General features: G+C 38.7%; 2 protein-coding genes and 1 long non-coding RNA gene across 4 annotated transcripts in view; 2 read left to right on the forward strand and 1 right to left on the reverse strand.

Moving 5' to 3' along the window:
- Positions 1-6,335, forward strand: part of adgrl4 (adhesion G protein-coupled receptor L4) — an 11,798-nt gene extending 5,463 nt beyond the window's left edge. Inside the window, exons 8-15 of the mRNA XM_020596861.1 lie at positions 346-634; positions 1,949-2,128; positions 3,005-3,208; positions 3,569-3,789; positions 4,309-4,375; positions 4,473-4,564; positions 4,748-4,916; positions 5,473-6,335. Coding sequence (XP_020452517.1) covers positions 346-634; positions 1,949-2,128; positions 3,005-3,208; positions 3,569-3,789; positions 4,309-4,375; positions 4,473-4,564; positions 4,748-4,916; positions 5,473-5,535 — 1,285 coding nt within the window. The 3' untranslated portion in view covers positions 5,536-6,335. The remainder of the gene's footprint in view (positions 1-345; positions 635-1,948; positions 2,129-3,004; positions 3,209-3,568; positions 3,790-4,308; positions 4,376-4,472; positions 4,565-4,747; positions 4,917-5,472) is intronic.
- A 1,424-nt stretch (positions 6,336-7,759) lies between these two features.
- vtg3 (vitellogenin 3, phosvitinless) lies at positions 7,760-19,270 on the forward strand. The gene is made up of 28 exons (XM_020596586.1): positions 7,760-7,799; positions 8,208-8,228; positions 8,328-8,479; positions 8,609-8,860; positions 8,964-9,125; positions 9,222-9,370; positions 9,462-9,612; positions 9,916-10,073; positions 11,712-11,877; positions 11,997-12,122; positions 12,316-12,534; positions 13,218-13,435; positions 13,517-13,614; positions 13,691-13,815; positions 13,913-14,014; positions 14,114-14,233; positions 14,363-14,552; positions 14,674-14,761; positions 14,934-15,119; positions 15,220-15,322; positions 15,448-15,616; positions 17,070-17,173; positions 17,265-17,348; positions 17,624-17,830; positions 18,081-18,226; positions 18,423-18,561; positions 18,670-18,773; positions 18,919-19,270. Exons 1-27 carry the CDS (start codon positions 7,760-7,762, stop codon positions 18,766-18,768), a joined length of 3,774 nt encoding a protein of 1,257 aa, XP_020452242.1. The 3' UTR covers positions 18,769-18,773; positions 18,919-19,270.
- The window catches only part of LOC109958161 (uncharacterized), a 44,472-nt gene continuing 42,841 nt past the window's right edge, over positions 17,741-19,371 (reverse strand). Inside the window, exons 4-6 of one of the 2 annotated variants that reach the window (XR_002274633.1) lie at positions 18,326-18,724; positions 17,987-18,204; positions 17,741-17,819 (exon numbers count right to left, since the gene is read on the reverse strand). This is a non-coding gene — a long non-coding RNA (uncharacterized LOC109958161). The remainder of the gene's footprint in view (positions 17,820-17,986; positions 18,205-18,325; positions 18,725-19,371) is intronic. The other variant, XR_002274634.1, reaches the window with a different exon arrangement.

Below are 19,371 nucleotides of genomic sequence, written 5' to 3' on the forward strand. Positions count from 1 at the left end.
TTTTTCCCCTCCTATAGCCAGGTCACCCATTCAGCAACATGCTTCAGAGATTGGTGTCAGCTTTCAACAATGATTCCTCTTTAAATTCCTGTTTATATTAAATTTAAGTCCGACATAAATTCCTTCCACAGTGCTGGGTTTTGATATGCAAACATGTCAAACCATCAAACAAAATTATGATAATTTTATTGGACATTTAAATTACTGTCAGTGTGATAAACTGGTAAATATACACACTGAACTCTGCACAGCTGTGCTCTGGTTTTGCATTTACTATTTCAATAACCGCTCCCTGCTCTGTATAATAAATTAAAGACAACCAAACTAATATTGTAAAACCATGAGTCCATTTACTGACCTAACTGAAACCTTTATTAAAAATACAATAACTTTTGACTCCCTCCTGTCTTTGTTAAATTCTTTGTGCTCATCAGGAAGCGTGTCAGTGGTGTTTGTGCGATATGACAGAATTGGTGAGATCCTGAAGCCGAGCAGCGACCCGGGTCTCACCGACTACTCGCGGTATGCAGGAACAGGGGAAATCATTGTCAACTCCCCAGTCATAGCAGTAGCCATCAAACCTGCTAACGTTTACCAGCTTGACCATGTCACCTTCACTCTGAGACACACCGAGGTAAACAACTATACTGAGCGCTAAAGCTCTTCTGTGCTATATCATCAACATTTGTGCTGCAGATAATTTTGCATTTGTATGTTAGATCCTGTGAATAATATCAGTGTGCCATACCTTGTCTCTTGATTTATTTATTGCAGCATTTTAAAACTGTTATTACCACTTTTGCTTTCCTGCTGTTCGACAGATCTGAACACAATCTAACATCTTTTTTTCCTCCTTTCTTTGTCACATACTATGTGATTAATTCATCAGCACCAGCTTCCAATAGGATTTTTGTTCACTTTGAAACATCAATATATCTGTCCTTGTCATATATCATTGTCAGAGCAGCTTCCTTATTCTCAGATTGACTCAGGCGGTAATTTAATAACTGCCAGAGTTCCCATTAAAGTCAAATTTAAACTAACTCACATGGGAAGAATGGTTAGTGTTTTGTGTGAAGTTTTATGAAATTTTAAAGGATTCGCTCCATGTATTTCTCAATGACCTCTCAGTTAAAGGGAAAAGGCTAAGGAAAGGTGAATAAAAAATGAAGGAAAGTGGGTAATGAAAGAAATAACCCTGAAAGTTAATGCACTTATTTTCTTTTTAGACAATGAAAATGTGTAAGAAAGTGAAATCATTATTTTTGTTGGACCCTTGAGGTTTAAGTCTAACAAAGGAGGTGTTGATTTATGTCATGCAGTGAAAATTTTCAGCAAATTGCCTTTAAAGAACAACAATCAATAATTTGGACTCTACTGTTGTGCAGACAATGGAATAGTGAAAAGATATTTTCCTGTGATGCACCATTTTTTCCTTTTCTTGCTCTCGCCTTTTCAGTACAAATTATTTAAGAGGAAAATTGAAGTGGTCATATAAACTAAATAAAGATGTTAAAAAAGAAAAATATTTATTTATTTATGACCGTTTTATACTGTAAATACCTACGGTGACCTGCCTTATTGTACACTGTTTTTTATTTGATTTAAATCATGCATTATTTGGCGTTGTATTTTCTAGTAGTAAATCCTGACATGAGCCAGTTTTAAGTAAAAAAAATGTTAAAACCCAAAGCAAACAATAATAATGTGAGAACCCTTGAAAATGACAGTTTGCAAATGAGTACATTTATTCAAATGACTTTTTTGCCCTGCTGGACTCACATTTTAGATAGATTGTAATTCATTTTCACTGCTATTTTGATGAGGCCTGAAAAACGAGTTTTTGACCCCCCTGGTGATGTGGTATCACAAAGCAGCGCAGAACAAAAACTCATAAAAACAGCAGCATCCATAATTAACAGTCTTTGTCCCCCTGTATCCCCTGAAGCCCGTAGACACTAAAGCTGATGTGACGAAATGTGCCTTCTGGGAGTACACGCTGGACAGCCTGCAGGGCCACTGGGCCACTCACGGCTGCAAGACCGTCCACGTCAGCAGCAATGCAACCACCTGCTCCTGCAATCACCTCACACACTTTGCTCTCCTCATGTCATCTGGGCGAGCCAATGTGAGTGATCGCACATCACATAGCAATATACAAGTCTACCGTACAAACTGAAGGGTTTTTGTTGTTGGTGGAGTTGGTGTGTGTGTGTGTGTGTGTGTGTGTGTGTGTGTGTGTGTGTGTGTGTGTGTCCACAAATTAATGAGATCACATAATGAACTTTGAACTTGTAACTGACTTTTTTAGTAAGTGATATGATCACCACTGTGAAAACATAGCATTTCCAAAATGTCACAAAAACATCCCCGTTTTAAGTTTTGCGACCTTGTTTTTTTTTTTTCAGATAATTTTATGGATTGGGTTGTGTTGAGGATCTGGAGTTAGTTTATTCAGCATAAGAAATTTTACAACGTTCTGAATCAGTGAAGGATCCAACAGTTTATCTAAAAAATACAAAATCACCAAATACAAAGATATGTGGTTTTATGTGTTATATAAATAATACTTAAAATATAATGGATTTTCTTACTTGCATGGTTCACCATTATTTATATTCTACACTAAAAAGCTGTGGATCAGTCGTTTTTTACTAATGCCAAATTTTGAAGGCTAATATCGATATTTTTGCCAGTTTTTAATACAATATATTGACTTTTAATCCCAAGACTTCTAGATATCATATCCCGACAATAAATATACAGTTAAGTTAATTAAGATGAATCACACAACATAAAATAAACTTTTTTCTAAAACTGGCATATGTAACATCTGATAGAGCAGGATTAGAACTGGCCTGGTATGTTTGCAAGCCAACATGTTACCCTGATCACATCCTATACTGTTATATCAAATGATTCCAAGCAGAAAACAGAACAAATTACAACTTTGGCTCACCATGAAACTGTCAGTGAGATGCCTCCCTTTCCATTTGATTCCCAGCTGGTGGCCCACTATACCATCCTGACTCGGATCACCCAGCTGGGGATGATCATCTCCCTCATCTGTCTGTCCATGTGCATCTTCACCTTCTGGTTCTTCAGTGAGATCCAGAGCACCAGAACTACCATCCACAAGAACTTATGCTGCAGCCTCTTCATGGCTGAGTTCATCTTCCTGGTGGGGATCAACATGAACAGTCATAAGGTTAGCGCTGGATGCACTTGAACCCTGTGAAACAATGGAAACCTCCTGTGTGTGTGTGTGTGTGTGTGTGTGTGTGTGCCTGACCCACTGTTGTACCATTTCACTGATTAAAAACACTCTTTGTCTGAATTGTAAGTACATAGCTGGTCATTTTCTCTGATGTTATGTGGCACACTTTTATGTCTCTCACTTACCCTGTAAGCCGACTTGCTATTCAGCTGAGCATTTTTAAGCAATACATGTCATAAATCGGGCTAGTGACAATTCCTACATATTAGAACTAAGTAGTTGTGATTTGACACCCCATGGGGTTATAAAATCTCTCCCTTTCCTTCTCTTCTTCTGTGTGTTTCTTGGCAGCTTTTCTGCTCTGTTATTGCTGGGCTGCTGCATTATTTCTTCCTCGCAGCCTTCGCCTGGATGTGCATTGAGGGCATCCATCTGTACCTAATAGTGGTTGGCGTCATCTACAACAAGGGCTTCCTGCACCGTAACTTTTACATCTTTGGCTACGGGAGCCCAGCGGTGGTGGTGGCCATCTCGGCAACACTTGGGTCCAAGTATTATGGCACTGATAGAGTGTAAGTACAAAAAAAATGGGGGGTTAACAGACTTATACAAAGACCCCTTTTTAAAAAATTCATTGAACATTTTTCTGAAATGAAAGATAAACAAATTACATTAATTATAAATACAAGAGGATAAAGATTCAATTTGGCCAGCAGGGATATAAAGGAAGTTGAACTTGCTTAGACTACCTGGCAGAAAGAAAGTTAATAATTGAATAAAAGAAATTCTGAGGATTTTGCTACCATGGAGAGTTTGAATAGAAATCCACAAATGAGTACAGTTAAATGACTGAGGTGATGCTAAAAATGTGCTTATTGTCTATTACTTTGAGAAGAGGTAGCTTTTGTAACCAGTTATTTTTGTAGTGGTAGGAACAGACTTTTTTTTTTCTAGCCCTTACAGTTCTGTCAAAATAAACTTTATAAAGTAGTGTAACAAGATCCGAGGAGGGATTACTCCTGCAAAAAGATCTTAAAGCATACATTCACTCAATAAAAATGTTTGTCGAATAACACTTTTTTTAAAAATAGATGTTGGCTGAGCACAGAAAACCACTTCATATGGAGTTTCATTGGGCCCGCGTGTTTGATCATCCTGGTAAGATGCGACATTTTTGTAACATAGTAATAATGACTGTTCAAATAGGGATTGCTTTAAAGATAATTATTCATTCGATTGTGTTTGTACTTCGAAGGTTAATCTCTTGGCTTTTGTGGTAATCATCTATAAAGTGTACCGGCATACTGCTGTGAAAAAGCCTGAAATCAGCCACTATGAGAACATCAGGTAGGATTAGCTGTATTCATGTAGAGTAGGTCAAAAGAATGCTGTAAGAACCGTAACTGGTTTATTATTATGATGTCACGTGGAGTCCTTTGAGATATTAAATTACACTTTGATACCATAAAAAATAAAAAAAGAAGTTTGTTGTGTTCAGCCACACTCTGAAATCTGTGTGATCCCCCTCAGGTCCTGTGCCCGTGGTGCCTTGGCTCTGCTGTTTGTGCTGGGAGCCACCTGGACCTTCGGAGTGCTGCACATCCTGCACGAGACCACGCTCACTGCCTATCTGTTCACCATCACCAACACCTTCCAGGGCATGTTCATCTTCATCTTCCTCTGTGTGCTGTCCAGAAAGGTAACATCCGGATTCCTATTGGGTTTCTCTTGATATTGTTTTATGAGATTTATTACATTGTTATATTCACATGCAAACAAATTGTACAGTAAGTAAAAGTATAGAAGTACAGTATTAGCAGCAAGTTGCACTTAAAGGATCAAATGTAAATGTACCCTTTATGCATTAATAGCTCCATTCATAGTGTTGTATTTATCATGCTGTTATTGGAATATTACTACTTTGTTTTTTACTGCTACACCATTTTAATGTTTTTTTCAGAGTAGGGTTCATTTTATTAACAAATTTTAGAACAGGAACTTTAAAAACTTTAGGTTTAAATATGCATACAGTGTTTTACAGCTAAAAATGAATTTTGGGTACAAAATCTTGATCTAAAAATAATTAGTAACTATAGCTGTGAAATAAATGTAATGGAGTATAAGTAGAAGGTTTTCTAGTGAATTAAAAAAAGAAACAGTTTAATTAAATGTAACTCAAAATAGTGCTTAAGTAATTGTGCTTCCACCACTTATATATTCTTCTAAATTCTGCCTTCTTGTATGTATTGTTACAGATTCAGGAGGAGTACTACAGGCTTTTCAAAAATGTGCCATGTTGCTTTGAATGCCTGAGATGAAATATTGCAACCAGCGCCTGCTCATCTGCACTGTACATCAATAATCGACTTTACAGCTTCGCAGTATCCTGTGACTCATGCTTTCAGATGTGGAAAATTCTGTGGGAGGAATTGTTTAGTACAGACGCCTGATAAATGAAAACCTGTAGCACTTTCTGAACATCTTGTTTCTGCTTTTAAAGAGTGAAGTCATTTATGCATCATTTGTTTTATAATCTGGAACTTTTTGTGCAATAAAAACACAACTTTCTCAAACATTTCACACACACACACAAAGCATCCTTCTGAGATTAATACTGGAATCAAACTACCTTGTATATGTTTATTTTAATTTAACATCTTCTTCAATTATCAGCTTTACCCTCCAAATAGCCTGCAGTTTGTTGTCTTTGTTCTTTTCCTGTGTTTGAAATTGATTTGTAAGTTATTAAAATGAAAGTGGCAAACCAACGTATGCTTTTATGTGCAAAATCAATGGTCTTGTTTAATGCCTTCTTTCACCCTGCCTTTCTGAACAAGTGTACAGTAAATTAAATATGAATTGTTGTTTTCATCCTCTTGTGCCTAGCAGTCACTAGGCGGGCCAGTGGCTCCATCTACTGGACAAAAGAAAGAACAGGATTCTCGCTGTAAGCTATAATACTTAGCACATAACCTCAAAGCCTATTCGTCTGCAGGATCTCACAAATGCTTCTCTCTGTGTGTGTTTGTGTCTGTTTGTAGCGAGTTAGTACATATGATCTGTGCTGTAGCATTCTTTGTTCTTTCTTCTGGGCTGTAGGCTATTTTAAGAAGCATCTGTCTATGGACAATAAACCAGATGTATCAAATTAATGACATTATGAATCTCTAGTCATCCATTGAAAATGTTCCTATAGTGTGACTTTTAATGCATAAATTGTTTGGATCCCAAACCAATTTAAACCAAGAAAAACATATTCAGCCTAGAATCTTTAAGTGGTCATACAATAACAATGGCCAACACAACACAGTGCTCATGTGCAAATGAAATGTGTGCATATATGTCTCAACTCCAGTCTTCACATAATGTAGTAGAACTTGAGTTCCAGAAAAATATGTTTCCTCAATACTGTAAAAAGTGGAGAGAAATCCAGGATTTACTATAACTATGCACTTTGTCTGACTGATAAAGATGTTACTAAAGCTCAGGTCATGACCCACCTTATCTTTAAAGGTAAAGATTAATATGTTTCTCCCTCTGTGTTTGTCCTGTAGTATTCAAAATGATCCAAATTTCTTGATCCTTTTGCTAGGATAAATATGTGATGTTGCAGCCTTCTATACTGGCTAATGCTGAAATTTAAAACAAAGGTTGATGGTCATGTAAACTAAAGCCAGAGAATAAAAAGTATGATGGCTGAGAAAATCCTTAGGTAAAATTACTCAAGGGACTCTTGTTGTGCAATCTGAACATAACACTAAAAGGCAGTCAAAGCAGACAGGTGGGGGGGATTGGTACTTGATGACTTGATGTCATCACCCTCCAACTCTATGAACTGTATAACCTGGCCTGTTTGTGGAACGCTATGGGCTGAGGGAGATTTAAAAAAAAAAGGCATTAGTAGTTTATTAAAAGCATGGATTCCCCATACTGTTTGACTTTGTCCTATCCATAAAGACAACTTAGTGGCGCCAGGGGACCATGTATAACGTTAAGAATATGTAAAAAGATAAAATCTGCGAACATGTTCTTTTCCTTCTTTGAGTGTTTAGACGTGGTTCCCAGCAGGATTATCCCTTCATGTAGGTGTGAAACACTTGTTTCCTTCATTTTCTAAGTAGTTAAAAATGAAGTTTTGGATTTAGTATATGGTAAGTGGCAAAACACAGCATGTTTGGATTTCTGTGTTTGTTTAAGAAAAAGTTCCACACAAATGTCTTCATAAAATAGTGTGATTGAATCATTTTCAGTCATATGATTTCCTTTTGTATGTGAAATCAAAAATCAATAGGTCACTGTGGGTTCATTCTAATTATACACAACTATCAAAACTGTTGAGATTATTATCTTTATTCATCATGTCATCCTGACAATGTCACAGGCCATCATGGCTTTGGTGTATTTGTTTTAAATCCATCAGTTGTTCAACCCAGACCTCTGGCCTGTTCACAAGGCTTAATGCAACCAGTTTCCCCAGGGAAAAAGCACCCAAGTATATAAAGGAAAAATCTCAAACGCTTGCTTCCATGCCTCACTTTCACAATGTGGGGTCTCCTCCTCTGCTGCCTTGTGGCCCTGGCCAGTAAGTTTTCACTGATCACTGTCTTCACTTTCAGAGCTTTTGCAAATGCCTCTTTATCATTTATTCTGATGCATGTATCTTACTTGCATGCGAGTAAGATACTTTTTAAATGGATTTTGGATAGGTCTATGTGTTGTGTGATAATGAGTTGCCAATAACCTAACAACAATAAGAAGTATTTGTCAAGGCAGGTCAGGTATTTAAGTGAATTCATGCTGTTATTCATTAACTGGTCTGCAATGATGTGATTTTGGTTTTTAAAATGTTGATGTTAATTTATGGTTGGTTACATGTTTTGTGTTTGGGTTTTAACATGATGCCACAAATGAGCCAAATCAAATAAAAGGCTTTGCCCATATTTTCGCTAAATTTCTAATACTGACATTGTATTTGACTACATTCTTTTAGCATGCCAAAGTTCCCTATATGGTGAGTCTTTCTGTCTTCATCATTATAGTAAAACAATATTTTTTGAAAACTTTCCCTAAAGAACATGATGTGACATTTAATTTTGGAAATATATTCCAGAAATTAGCCTGAACCCTAAGAAGACCTATGAATACACATATAAGGGGATGGTGAATTTTGGCCTCGGCATGCCAAACCATGCTGAGTCCGGTGTGAGAATGGCGTGCAAAATCAAGCTCATTGGTGTGTCCGAGCAAACATTTGTCCTTCAGGTGAGAGTGACAAGAGAGATGTCATACAAAGCTTGTAGACTTGTTAGACTGTTTTACTATTACAACATGGGTACTCATGAATGCCATACATGAACAATAAAACTGCTCATCTCCATCTCTCGTCCAAAGGTTTCAGATTTGACCTTTGAGGACTTCAATGGCTTCCCAAAGAAAAATGACTTCACTGCTGCCCCAAAGCTCACCGAACGTATCGCTGCCCAGCTCGCCAAACCCTTCATGTTTGACTATGTTGGCGGACACGTTGGCGACATCCGCACTTCTGCTGAGGTTTCAGACACAGTTGTCAACCTTGTGAGGGGGATGCTGAGTTTTTTCCAAGTCACAGTTAAGACCACACAGAAGATCTATGAGCTTGAAGAGGTAAATCTCTGACTGACAGATACGTTCCCTCTTTGTTTGTTCTACATGGCATCAGTAAAACTGTAAGAAATGTTTCAGTAACAAAGTTTACTTTTGTTTGAAGCTTGGCATCCATGGCATGTGTCAGAGTAATTATGTTATTGAAGAAAGTGGGAAGGCACAGGACGTGACTATCACTAAGGTTATGGATGTCAGTAACTGCAGGGAGAGAGCAGACATGTACAGCGGAATGGCTACTGCTGTGTTTGACAGCCTCGCCAGACAGGTTGGTTTATCTTATTGCGGATGCAGCTGATTCTACAAATATAAATGTAACAGAACAAAGTCAGACGTATTTTTGTTTGTGTGGCCCCCAATCTAGAGTGGACATTCTGTCATTACAACAGTGAGATATGTTTACACAGTCAAACCAACAGGAGAGGGGGGTCTCATTACTAGAGCTCACAGCGTAGAGCAGCAGGACTTCAGTCCCTTCAACGTGAAGGGCGGCAGTTTCAAGATGCATGCGACGTAAGATGAGAATGTCTAAACACTGTGCCTGCTCATCCACATTGCTTACCTGCAATACAAACTGACCTTCATTAAATAACTTCTCTCACAGGAAGGAAATTGCTCTGTGCAACGTGAGCGAAACAGCGAGTGCCATCATTTTCGGCCCAATTGGAAGCAGGGGCAACCTTGTTTACAAATTTGTCAATGCCGAAGCTAATGTCCCAATCATGATGCAGGACCTGGCAAACCCTGTACCAAAGGTAATAATGATTCACTAGTGCTGCATAGAATTCATAACTATAAAAATCTTTCATAAAAGGAGGAGGAAGCACTCTAGACTAACTTAAATTTAAATACTAAAACTGCAGAAAACCACAGTGGAATCAACTAAATTCCTGGATATCACAACAGCATAATAAATTATTTTGCTTTTCTAAAATGAGCTGAAAAGCCTTCACTCTCTTTTAAATGGGGTTCAAGTCTAAAGAAGCTGAATGCATTTTTACACTGAGCACTTAATTATCCTTTTTTTCAGCAGCTGTACCCTCTAATTATCTTTGCAGGCTAAAGAACTGATTAAGCATCTAGCTGAGGCTAATAATTACCAAATTGACAGTGCAACAACTGAGGATACTATAAAGCTGTATCAACTCCTGCGTGTGATGCCATATGAAGGATTAGATGGTATATGGAAGCAAGTTAAAGAAACTGAAGAGCATAGGTAAGCATTGTTATCACAATGTGATGCTAGAACTGTGAACGATGTATACAAATATAGATCACCAAATATTGAAAGGAGTCCATTTTTAGAAAGTTGAAAGCATTTTTCATTTCCTCTTGAACTTTTGCTAAAAAGAATAAAGAATTAGTAATGTGCACATTACTCATTTACATTTGCATTGCTATCATGGCAGGAACTGAATCAACAGATCAATGTGTTTGTCCCCCCCCCTAACCTACTGCATAGATTTGGAAGGTGTGCACACTGGCTTCTCTGCAAACCTCTGCGACCTAATGTCGCCCATAACACCCTTATATGTGTAGGTTTGCAGAGACTCTGATGTCTGTCTCCAGAGAAGCATAACTGCAGTTTAATAGTCTATAGCCATGGTTGCAGCTCCATGAAACTGTGGTGCTTTAAGCCAAATGCTAACTTTAGCATGCTAAAATGCTCACAATGACAACGTTATTATAGCATATTAGCATGCTAACATTTGTTAATCAGTATTACAGGAAACTGGCTGATGGGAATGTACTGCAGTTCATTTTGCTGGTATTTAGCCACAGCCCAACAGATCAGCCAGGATGAAGAGTCAAAAGATCATCCAAGTGATTAAAAGACATCCTGAGGGAACATGATTTGCCACTTTTTTATCCATCCATACCTGGCTGTATAGACATTTCACTGTAGTAGTGGCACTAGATTAAAAGTCAGCACACCAAAGTCATTAGGGTTCTTTAACTGTGAACCATGAATGTCTGCACCAAATTTGGTGCCAGTCCATCAGTTTATTGCCAATCCAAAAGTTGAAATATTTCACTTTGGATCGCTTCACATTCATGGAGCTGTGGTGCCAGAATGACACAAATAGCACATAAGCAGCCATGCCAGGTTTTAGAGGGGCCTTGAATTTGGCTGCTCTGTCACACTACACATTACATTCATACATAACTGGGAATGCTTTGAAGAAAATGCAAAGCTGTGTAGCCTGTCTGAAGTAATTTATGCACAATGAGTGTGTTCAAATGCAATTTTCCGTTCAGGAAGTAAAGTTATGCTGATGATGAATTGATGTGTAATTGCCTCAAATGCACAAACTTTCCAGTGTGTTGGATCTTTTAGTGGCCTCAGTAGTTAAGTTCAATTAAATTAACTGTACCCAGGAAGTTCTAAATTCACAATTTACACAGTATGTCACATCTTTGAACCCACTGAGAACATCTGACTAACATTTCAGCTCAAAGTGAAAATCCTTCATACAAGCAGATAACGTTTAACCAAGCTTTTCATTATATTGTTATAAGATGATGACCAAAATCATCCAAGGCCATCTCTACAATCTAATATGGATGGACTTCAGCTGATACCCTCCCAATTAGTTCAGGAAGGATTTAGTCTGACACATTGATGAATGATTTATTATCATGTGAGGCATGGTGGCAGAAGGGTGAGGAGTGAACCTGCTTTCACTGCTCATTAAAATAAGACACCTCATTATATTTCATATTGTACAAGTGCAATTTTAAAATGTCATCTGACCTTGTCTTTCATACCTTTTACTATTTCTCTTTTTTGAGGATAATCCTTTTCTTAAATATTATCTGATTAATCCATTCTCTCTCCTTTTTCATTCACTAGGCGCTGGTTTTTGGACATGATTGTTGAGGTCAGCGATGCCAGAATCCTCAAGTTCTTGGAAACGAGATTTGAGGCTGGAGATCTGTCTGCATCTGAAGCTCTGCAGACCCTTCTGCTGGCGATGAACCATCTCCAGGCTATCCCAGACCTGGTTGAGAAGGCTAAAGTGAGTTAATGCTAAAGATTTAGAAAAGGTGTTTGTATAGTGAAGAATGATACCATACAAACTTTCTACAAAAGCTTCTCTCCAGATCGTGTCAAAATGTCTCTGTGTCTCTTTTGCAGATGTTCCTGCACATGCCCTTTAGTAAATCCAATATCTATCTGTGGCATACTGTGGTGCTTTCCTATGGCTCTCTGGTGTACAAGCACTGTGCAAATTATTCACCCTGCCCAGTAACTGCTGTTCAGGTAAAAACACAGAACGAAATCAATTTCCTATGATAGATACGTAAGACAACTATTCCAAGCAAAAACATCTAACTGTAACATAAGTTTATTTGGTATGTGGCTGAGACAGGACAGTAATGAAAGTGAATATGCAAAAATTATCATGTAATGAGTCAGTATTTGTAAAAACTTCAGTGTTTTAAATCTGTACTAGCCTCTGCTGGACATGGCCTTGGAGGGTCTGAAGAATCACAGTGAGGCCGACATGGTCCTCGCTCTGAAAGCTCTGGGGAACGCAGGCCACCCAGGCAGCATTAAGACCATCATGCGCTTCCTCCCTGGTGTGGCCGCCACCCCTGTGGACCTGCCACCTCGTGTGCTGAGTGCTGCTGTGCAGTCGTTGAGACTTATAGCTGCCAGAGAACCTCACAGTGTAAGAACACTTTAAAGCATGCAAGAAGAATGGGAAGTGGTTCAGATGCTTAATAATTATAGCTGGAATTGTACATGAAATGTGTTTATGGTAATTACATGCTCTGTTTCATAGTCAAGTTTTTTTTCAGAAGGGACAAATTCACTGTAACAAAGCATTTACACCAATATAACTATATACAGTTCTAGTCCTGGAAAATGTAGTTAATTGTGTTCCTTGTAGTAGGTAAAGAACAATTGCTAACATCAGGTGAAAATAGCATGTCTGATTTGGCTACTGTCATTCACTCTTTGCACTGTGGAAGTACAGTACATAAACGGTTCATTTATTAAAGCTACAGTATATAACTTTTCAAATAGTTTTGTTGTAGAAATCTGCTCCAAAACTTGTCTTAATGTGGAGAGATGCTGTCAAAGCCTCCTGTGTAGCAGATCATAGCAGGGCATAGTGGAGCAAGGAGAGGGAGTGCTGGGTGGAGCAAAGTGGACTGATTTGGAGTTTCATGCTAGTACTACCTTAAGTTATACACTGTAGCTTTAAATACTCTACCTTTAATTTATTGTCATTTCAGGAAAGGTCATTTCTGTTCTGTGCTGGACCAGAACAGAAATGACCTCATGTTCAATGTGGTTGAGTGTATGAGCTTTCTGAACTCCTAATCATTATAATATTTCTATTTTCAGGTCCAAGAGATCACCATGAGCCTGTTCATGCAGAAGAATCTTCCCTCTGAGATTCGCATCTTGGCTTTTATGATCCTGTTTGACACTAAGCCATCAGTGGCTCTGGTATCCACAGTGACTGCACATCTGGAAGAGAGCAATGACCTCCATGTTGTTAGTTTTGCATATTCCTACCTGAAAGGCTTAGCCAGATCCGTTACTCCAGACAATCACCTCCTGTGAGTGTAACAATGAAAAGTGTGGTATTTTACTGTTTATTGTATGTGTGATCTAATTGTGCTGTGTGGTCTCTGCGAAAGCTCGACTGCCAGCAAAATAGCCGTGAAAATCCTGGCCCCTAAATTTGGTCACCTCAGCTATCGCTACAGCAAAGCACTGCACATGGACTGGTTTAATGGTATGATCAAATATAGCAGTGCACCGCTTGGTTTTTCCCAAAACATGACGTGAAACGTACGGCTCTCTCTATGCAGATGACTTCCTATTTGGCACAGCCACAGAAGTCTTCATGCTAAGAAGTGCAACAAGCATGTTTCCCACTGAATTCATGATGAAAAACAAGATGTATTTTATCAGTAGAGTTCTGCAGCTACTAGAGGTACAGCATCACCTATGATCATTTAAACTTTAATTGAAAATACAAGTGTCTTCCCAATCATGAGCAGAAATAATTTTCTATGCTTTTCATGCTGAAGTTGGGTTTCCAAAATGAGGGAATTAAGGAGCTGTTTGGCACCAGCATCCCTGGATTTAAAGGTGATCTAAGTTTCAGTGACCTCCAGGCTATTTTCAACGTGGTGAGTATGTAACCGAGACTGAAAGATGAAAGGGTTATACCTGCACTATGATGTGTCAGTTAGTTTGTTTGGGTGACCATTATACTGTGCCATTTTCAGTTTAAAAACTTCGACAATTTACCGAGTGATAAGCCAGTCCTTTCTGCCTTCTCACGCGTCTTTGGACAAGAGTGGTTCTTTGCTGATGTGAACAAAACATTCATTCAGAATATCATCACGGTGAGAGGATAATTGAACACTATTAATGGTCAATTTATGTCAAAGGATGTGCAGTCAAACAAAACAGTCATACTTTTAAGTAATCCACGAAGCCTGTTACATGCTGCTCGCCTGTGATCCTACATGCAGGCTGTTAGTGCTTCTGCAGGGAAAGAAAGTCCTCTGTGGGCTGTGATCGAGAATTTACAGAGGGGAGTTTCATGGCATTGGACCAAGCCATTCCTGATCGCTGAGGCTCGCTACTTCCAACCTACCATCCTGGGTCTCCCCCTGGAGATCAGCAAATACTATCAAGTCGTCAATGGGATCACTGTCAAAGGTGAGGGGTTAGACCCTAAAGCAAACACCCGCCATATCAGTCAAATTAACATTGATTCACATCTAACACAATTTATTTTATTTGATATAAGCAATTCTTAAAGGCATATTTTCTTATGTAGCTAAAGCTGCAGTAAATCCGCCTGTGACTCAACATATTGGACAACTCTTGACATCTGAAATTTCACTGGAAACTGATGGCTTTATTGGGTAAAAATGATTTATGCTTATTGAATTACAGAAAATACACTTCCAGCCTGTTTAGCAATTATTATAGGAAGCAGATCATATTATTTTGTGGCATTAATGTCAGACTGCCTTTGTATACCATGCATATTCACATTGTGTATATACAACTATTGAATTTGCCTGTTCTTTAAAGCTTCACAAAGGATTTTTGGATGTTCTATGGGATCAACACAGAACTGTTCCAGTGTGGCTCTGAGTTTAAGAGCAAAATCCCTCTTGCTGTTCCATGGAAGTTTGCTGCAAAGATCAATGTCCGAGAGAAGAAATTTGAACTCGACTTCCCTGCATGCAAAAACGACTTTGAACTCTTTTCGGTCAAGTATGTTTGAAGGATATTTGGAAACAACTGATTCACACAAGAATAACAATTCTGAATTCATTCATAAATTCCCCACAAAAATCATTGTTGTACCCAACAGATCCAATGTGTATGCAGTCTCTAGGAATATTGTAGAGCCAGCTATGGCTAAAATAACCCCAATCATGTCGGACACTGCTAACTGCAATGCTGATCCTGACCAGGTACAGTCAACAACTTTAGGACATTATTGTCAAAGTTAAAACTTTTTGCACCCCACTGGATTTACAGAACTCAAAGCAGATAATATCCTTGTGTGTGTGCATGTGTTTTCCCCCTAATCTGACAGACCATGGCACCAGAAACCTGGCATCCAAGATCCACACTGTGTGCTGAGAGTTACATTTATGGAGCAGGTCTCTGTGTGGAATCTGAGTTGAGGAGAGCATCTTATAAGGAGGAATACCCCTTGTACTACTTCCTTGGTTACACCCACTTGGCAGTCAAAGTAGTCCCAGGTATGCACAACAAGTGCAATACACCACAGAAAATAGTGACATCACAAACTTACATACGGTCTTAAGAATATAAAACATTAGCAATTCAAGCAGTCATACTGCCAAACTCACTTGAGACACATTAGTCAGTGAAACGTGTACTTTAAAATGCTACTTTATTGCCAAGTATGCAAACACTGCTGCCACCCACTTGCAGCATTTTATGATTCAGCTGCTTTATATCTATACTATAGCTACAGATAAGTCCGCTCATGCTGTTTCAGGAGGTGCCACTGCTTTTGCTGCATCAATGTCACATCTACAAAGACATTTTGTAATTCGATATCATGACTCTTCACAAGGCATGTTCTAGCCACTTCAGGTGGTAGTGCTGGTTTGGGTTGTTAAATGCAATACTGTTGATTTGAACATTCCAACCTGACCAAGCGTCAACAGAATGGGAAAGCAAAACACTTTTAGCCTCATCGATGTTATGCATCTGCTTCAAAATCCTTAAGCCATGCCTATACCCCAAGCACAATACATCTGCCATGCAGCTCGCCAGAGGCCGGTGCTTGTGTCTGCACCATGCACATGTACACTCACGCACTGGAAGTGCTTGGTGTACAAAAAGCAAACAGAAAAGGCTACAGGAATACATTTGAAAAGGGAAATCAGAACTATGGCCCAAAACTATGACAAATACTGTAGTCGACAGTGAGGGACTTCATGGCTACACTGTATGATGTGTCCAACCCATGGAAGAATACAGCAAATGAAAACTACACACACGGAACTGCATGTTCCATAGGATGGATGTAACACATGACAGATCATGTGTTTTAACTGTGTCTTACTTGATGTACTTCTCTATTTTGGTGGAGCTCTGGTTGGAACCAGTGGGTTTTCATTGTTTTGGGCAGTGTAGACAGCTGGATTGATTAATATAGGAGCAAATCAGCTACATGACTCACGTTTCTCACATATATCAAAAACACAGTTGAAATGCTTGTGGTATAGACTTGGCTTTTAGACATTGACCAGCAATGTGCCTGTTTTATCTCTAAACACACCCAACACACCCATATACATGTGTGGTCAACAGTGATTTCACGTTGTGCTAACACACCTTGAAGCTAAAACAAGAATTTGGAATGTTAAGTTACTCTTTAATTGTTGTTTTTAATTCTTTGTGTATTTATGTGTATGTGTGTGTGTGTGTGTGTGTGTGTGGGGTTATATAATTAGCTATGCAAGATATTTTTATGATGTTCTATCACAAACTGTTATCATTTTTTGATCTAGAGGTGAAAAAACATTCTTGAAATTCTCTGCAAACACAGTATCACATCACCATGCATATCTATTGCAAGGCTGTTATATTGGATTGCATCGCAAGTGTTCATTTTGTTGTGTCTGCCTGTGCAGCTTTCTTTCTTATTTTTGGCTAACGTATCCTGTGCACTTTTATTAGTTGAGGCCATCAAGGCCATTGAGAAAATCCACTTTGACATAAATGCAAGCACACATCCAATGCCTGGACACCAACTGCTGGAGACTTTGATGAGGTTTTCCAAGGTATTTGGCTACTGTTGCAATGTTATTATCTCTGCACCTGCTCTGGCATTTTACTCATTCAGATGTTCCTGTTTCTAAATTATGTATATAGGAATCTATCCAGCGAGTACGCCGGTTCTCTGATTCAGGCCCAGGCATCAGAGGATCCAGTCACAGGCACGACAACAGAATGGAAGTATGCAAAACCTGCATCCACAAAATGTGACCCAGAATTTGTTTCACTGCAAAAAAATTGGCAGTTTGTCACTGTGAAAAACATGGTTTGGCACTGCAGTTATTTGTGTACATAAAACACTCCGCATATAGCGTGCTTTATCTGACAAAGACAGAGAATGCAGTTTTTTATTTTGTAAAAAAATCCATGTTCCTTTAGCCTTATTGACTCTTACAGTCCATCACACACACAAGTTTAGGTTTTACTCACAGACTGCTTTCTGTCTCATTCCTCAGGGCTTTGATGCAACACCTGAAGCTGTGGTCAATATCAAAGCTTTGGCCATGAGCGGTAATCAGAAGCCCGAAGGTTACGATGCAGTCATGTACTACACACCTGAGGAAGACATTCACAAAGCCCATGTGATTGTGTCTCATGTTGGAGAAGCTACCAACTGGAAGATGTGCATCAACACCGCTGTGAACACACATTCTGAAGCAAAGGTAGATATGAAACACACAGAACATGTAGATGAGTTATTGTTATTAACCTGGTTGTATAAAATGTTACATTTAAATAAAAAAAACAGTTGTTAATGACTTGTGCTATGAAATCTTGGTATAAGTAACATCATCCTCAAGTTCCTACATTCTACTCACTTGCAGCATAATCATTAATTGTCTTGCAATTAAAGATGTGGGAGAGTGGTTGGTTGGGGTGGTTGATTCTCTTGGGCTCCTGTGCTTGGTCTAGGCACAGCTCAGATGGGGAGCTGAATGTCAGTCATATGCAATGTCACTGAAAGCTGCAACTGCACATCTGCCTGGTTCCAAACCAGTACTTGAGGCCAAAGCACACTGGACCAGGATCCCAGAAACTATGGCAGAGATGGGCAAAACGTGAGTGTCAGTGGAAAAAAAACTGCAGTTTGTATCAAGAAGTATAAAATGTGAGGAAGCTGAGCAGGATAAGCTGAAGGACAGAGTGAAGTAACTTACTTTGCTAAATGGAGCATAGTGGAAACATTTTCTGTGTTTACAATGACACATACTGGTGCATACTGCTTAAAGAGTTTTTTTTTTTAACATTTCCCAGAATTGAAAGATACATCCCAGGCATTGCTTTCCTTCTTGGCTTCTACCAGCAGCACGAGAGAAATACCAAGCAGGAGGTTTCTGCATCAGTGGTTGTTGCATCAGCAGACAGTGCTGATGTGAAGATTAAATTCCCAGAGGTGCTGTAGGAAACATTCACTACCTACATTTTCATACAAAAGTTCTAAATCCTTGCATTGTAGTTTCAATTGTTGTTTGATTCCTTGTTTCTTCCGTCTTGCCATTAGTACACAGTCCACCACCAGGCCATTACACTTCCACTGCCAGCTGCTGGTTTTCATCCTGACACCAGAAACACAACAATAACTCTATTTCGATGTGCATAAAGCATGTGAGCTACACACACCAGTTCAAATCATCTTAACTGAATGTTCATATTAATTTTTGTCTTTTTGAGCACTTTTGACACCTTTCTATGCAAAGCAGATAAGCAAAAACAAGTATGGGTGCTTTATAAAATATGTTTTGTGTTGCAGGAAGACAGCAAAACCCAGACGGGAGCCAGGCATCTCTTTTCACAGTGATAACACTGCAAGCACACTGTGATGAAAGTGAAGATTGTAAAAGATGTATCAGAAATCCCTCTCAGTTTGGAAATAACCTGTGAAGGTCCCAGTTTATTAATTTATAAGTATGTTAATATTTGAATGCCCTCTTCTGGAGAAATATTGTGTATATTTGTGTTCCATCTTCATAAAACTGGCTTTACCAAAATCCGTTTCAATTGGTTTTGTGATTTGTTCTGAGTCTGTCACTACAAATTCTGTTTATCCAACGTTGTGCCGAATATGTGTGCCTCATGATTAAAATAGAGAGAAGGCTCCTTCTTTCTTTCATTGTGCCTTTACAACATTTACATAATGATTCGCCATCATGATATATAATTTAGAATCAAAAGATTGATACATGGTATTGCATTACCTTTCTTT

Source organism: Monopterus albus, unplaced genomic scaffold (genome assembly GCF_001952655.1).
Source record: "Monopterus albus unplaced genomic scaffold, M_albus_1.0 scaffold31.1, whole genome shotgun sequence".
NCBI classification, from domain to species: domain Eukaryota; kingdom Metazoa; phylum Chordata; class Actinopteri; order Synbranchiformes; family Synbranchidae; genus Monopterus; species Monopterus albus.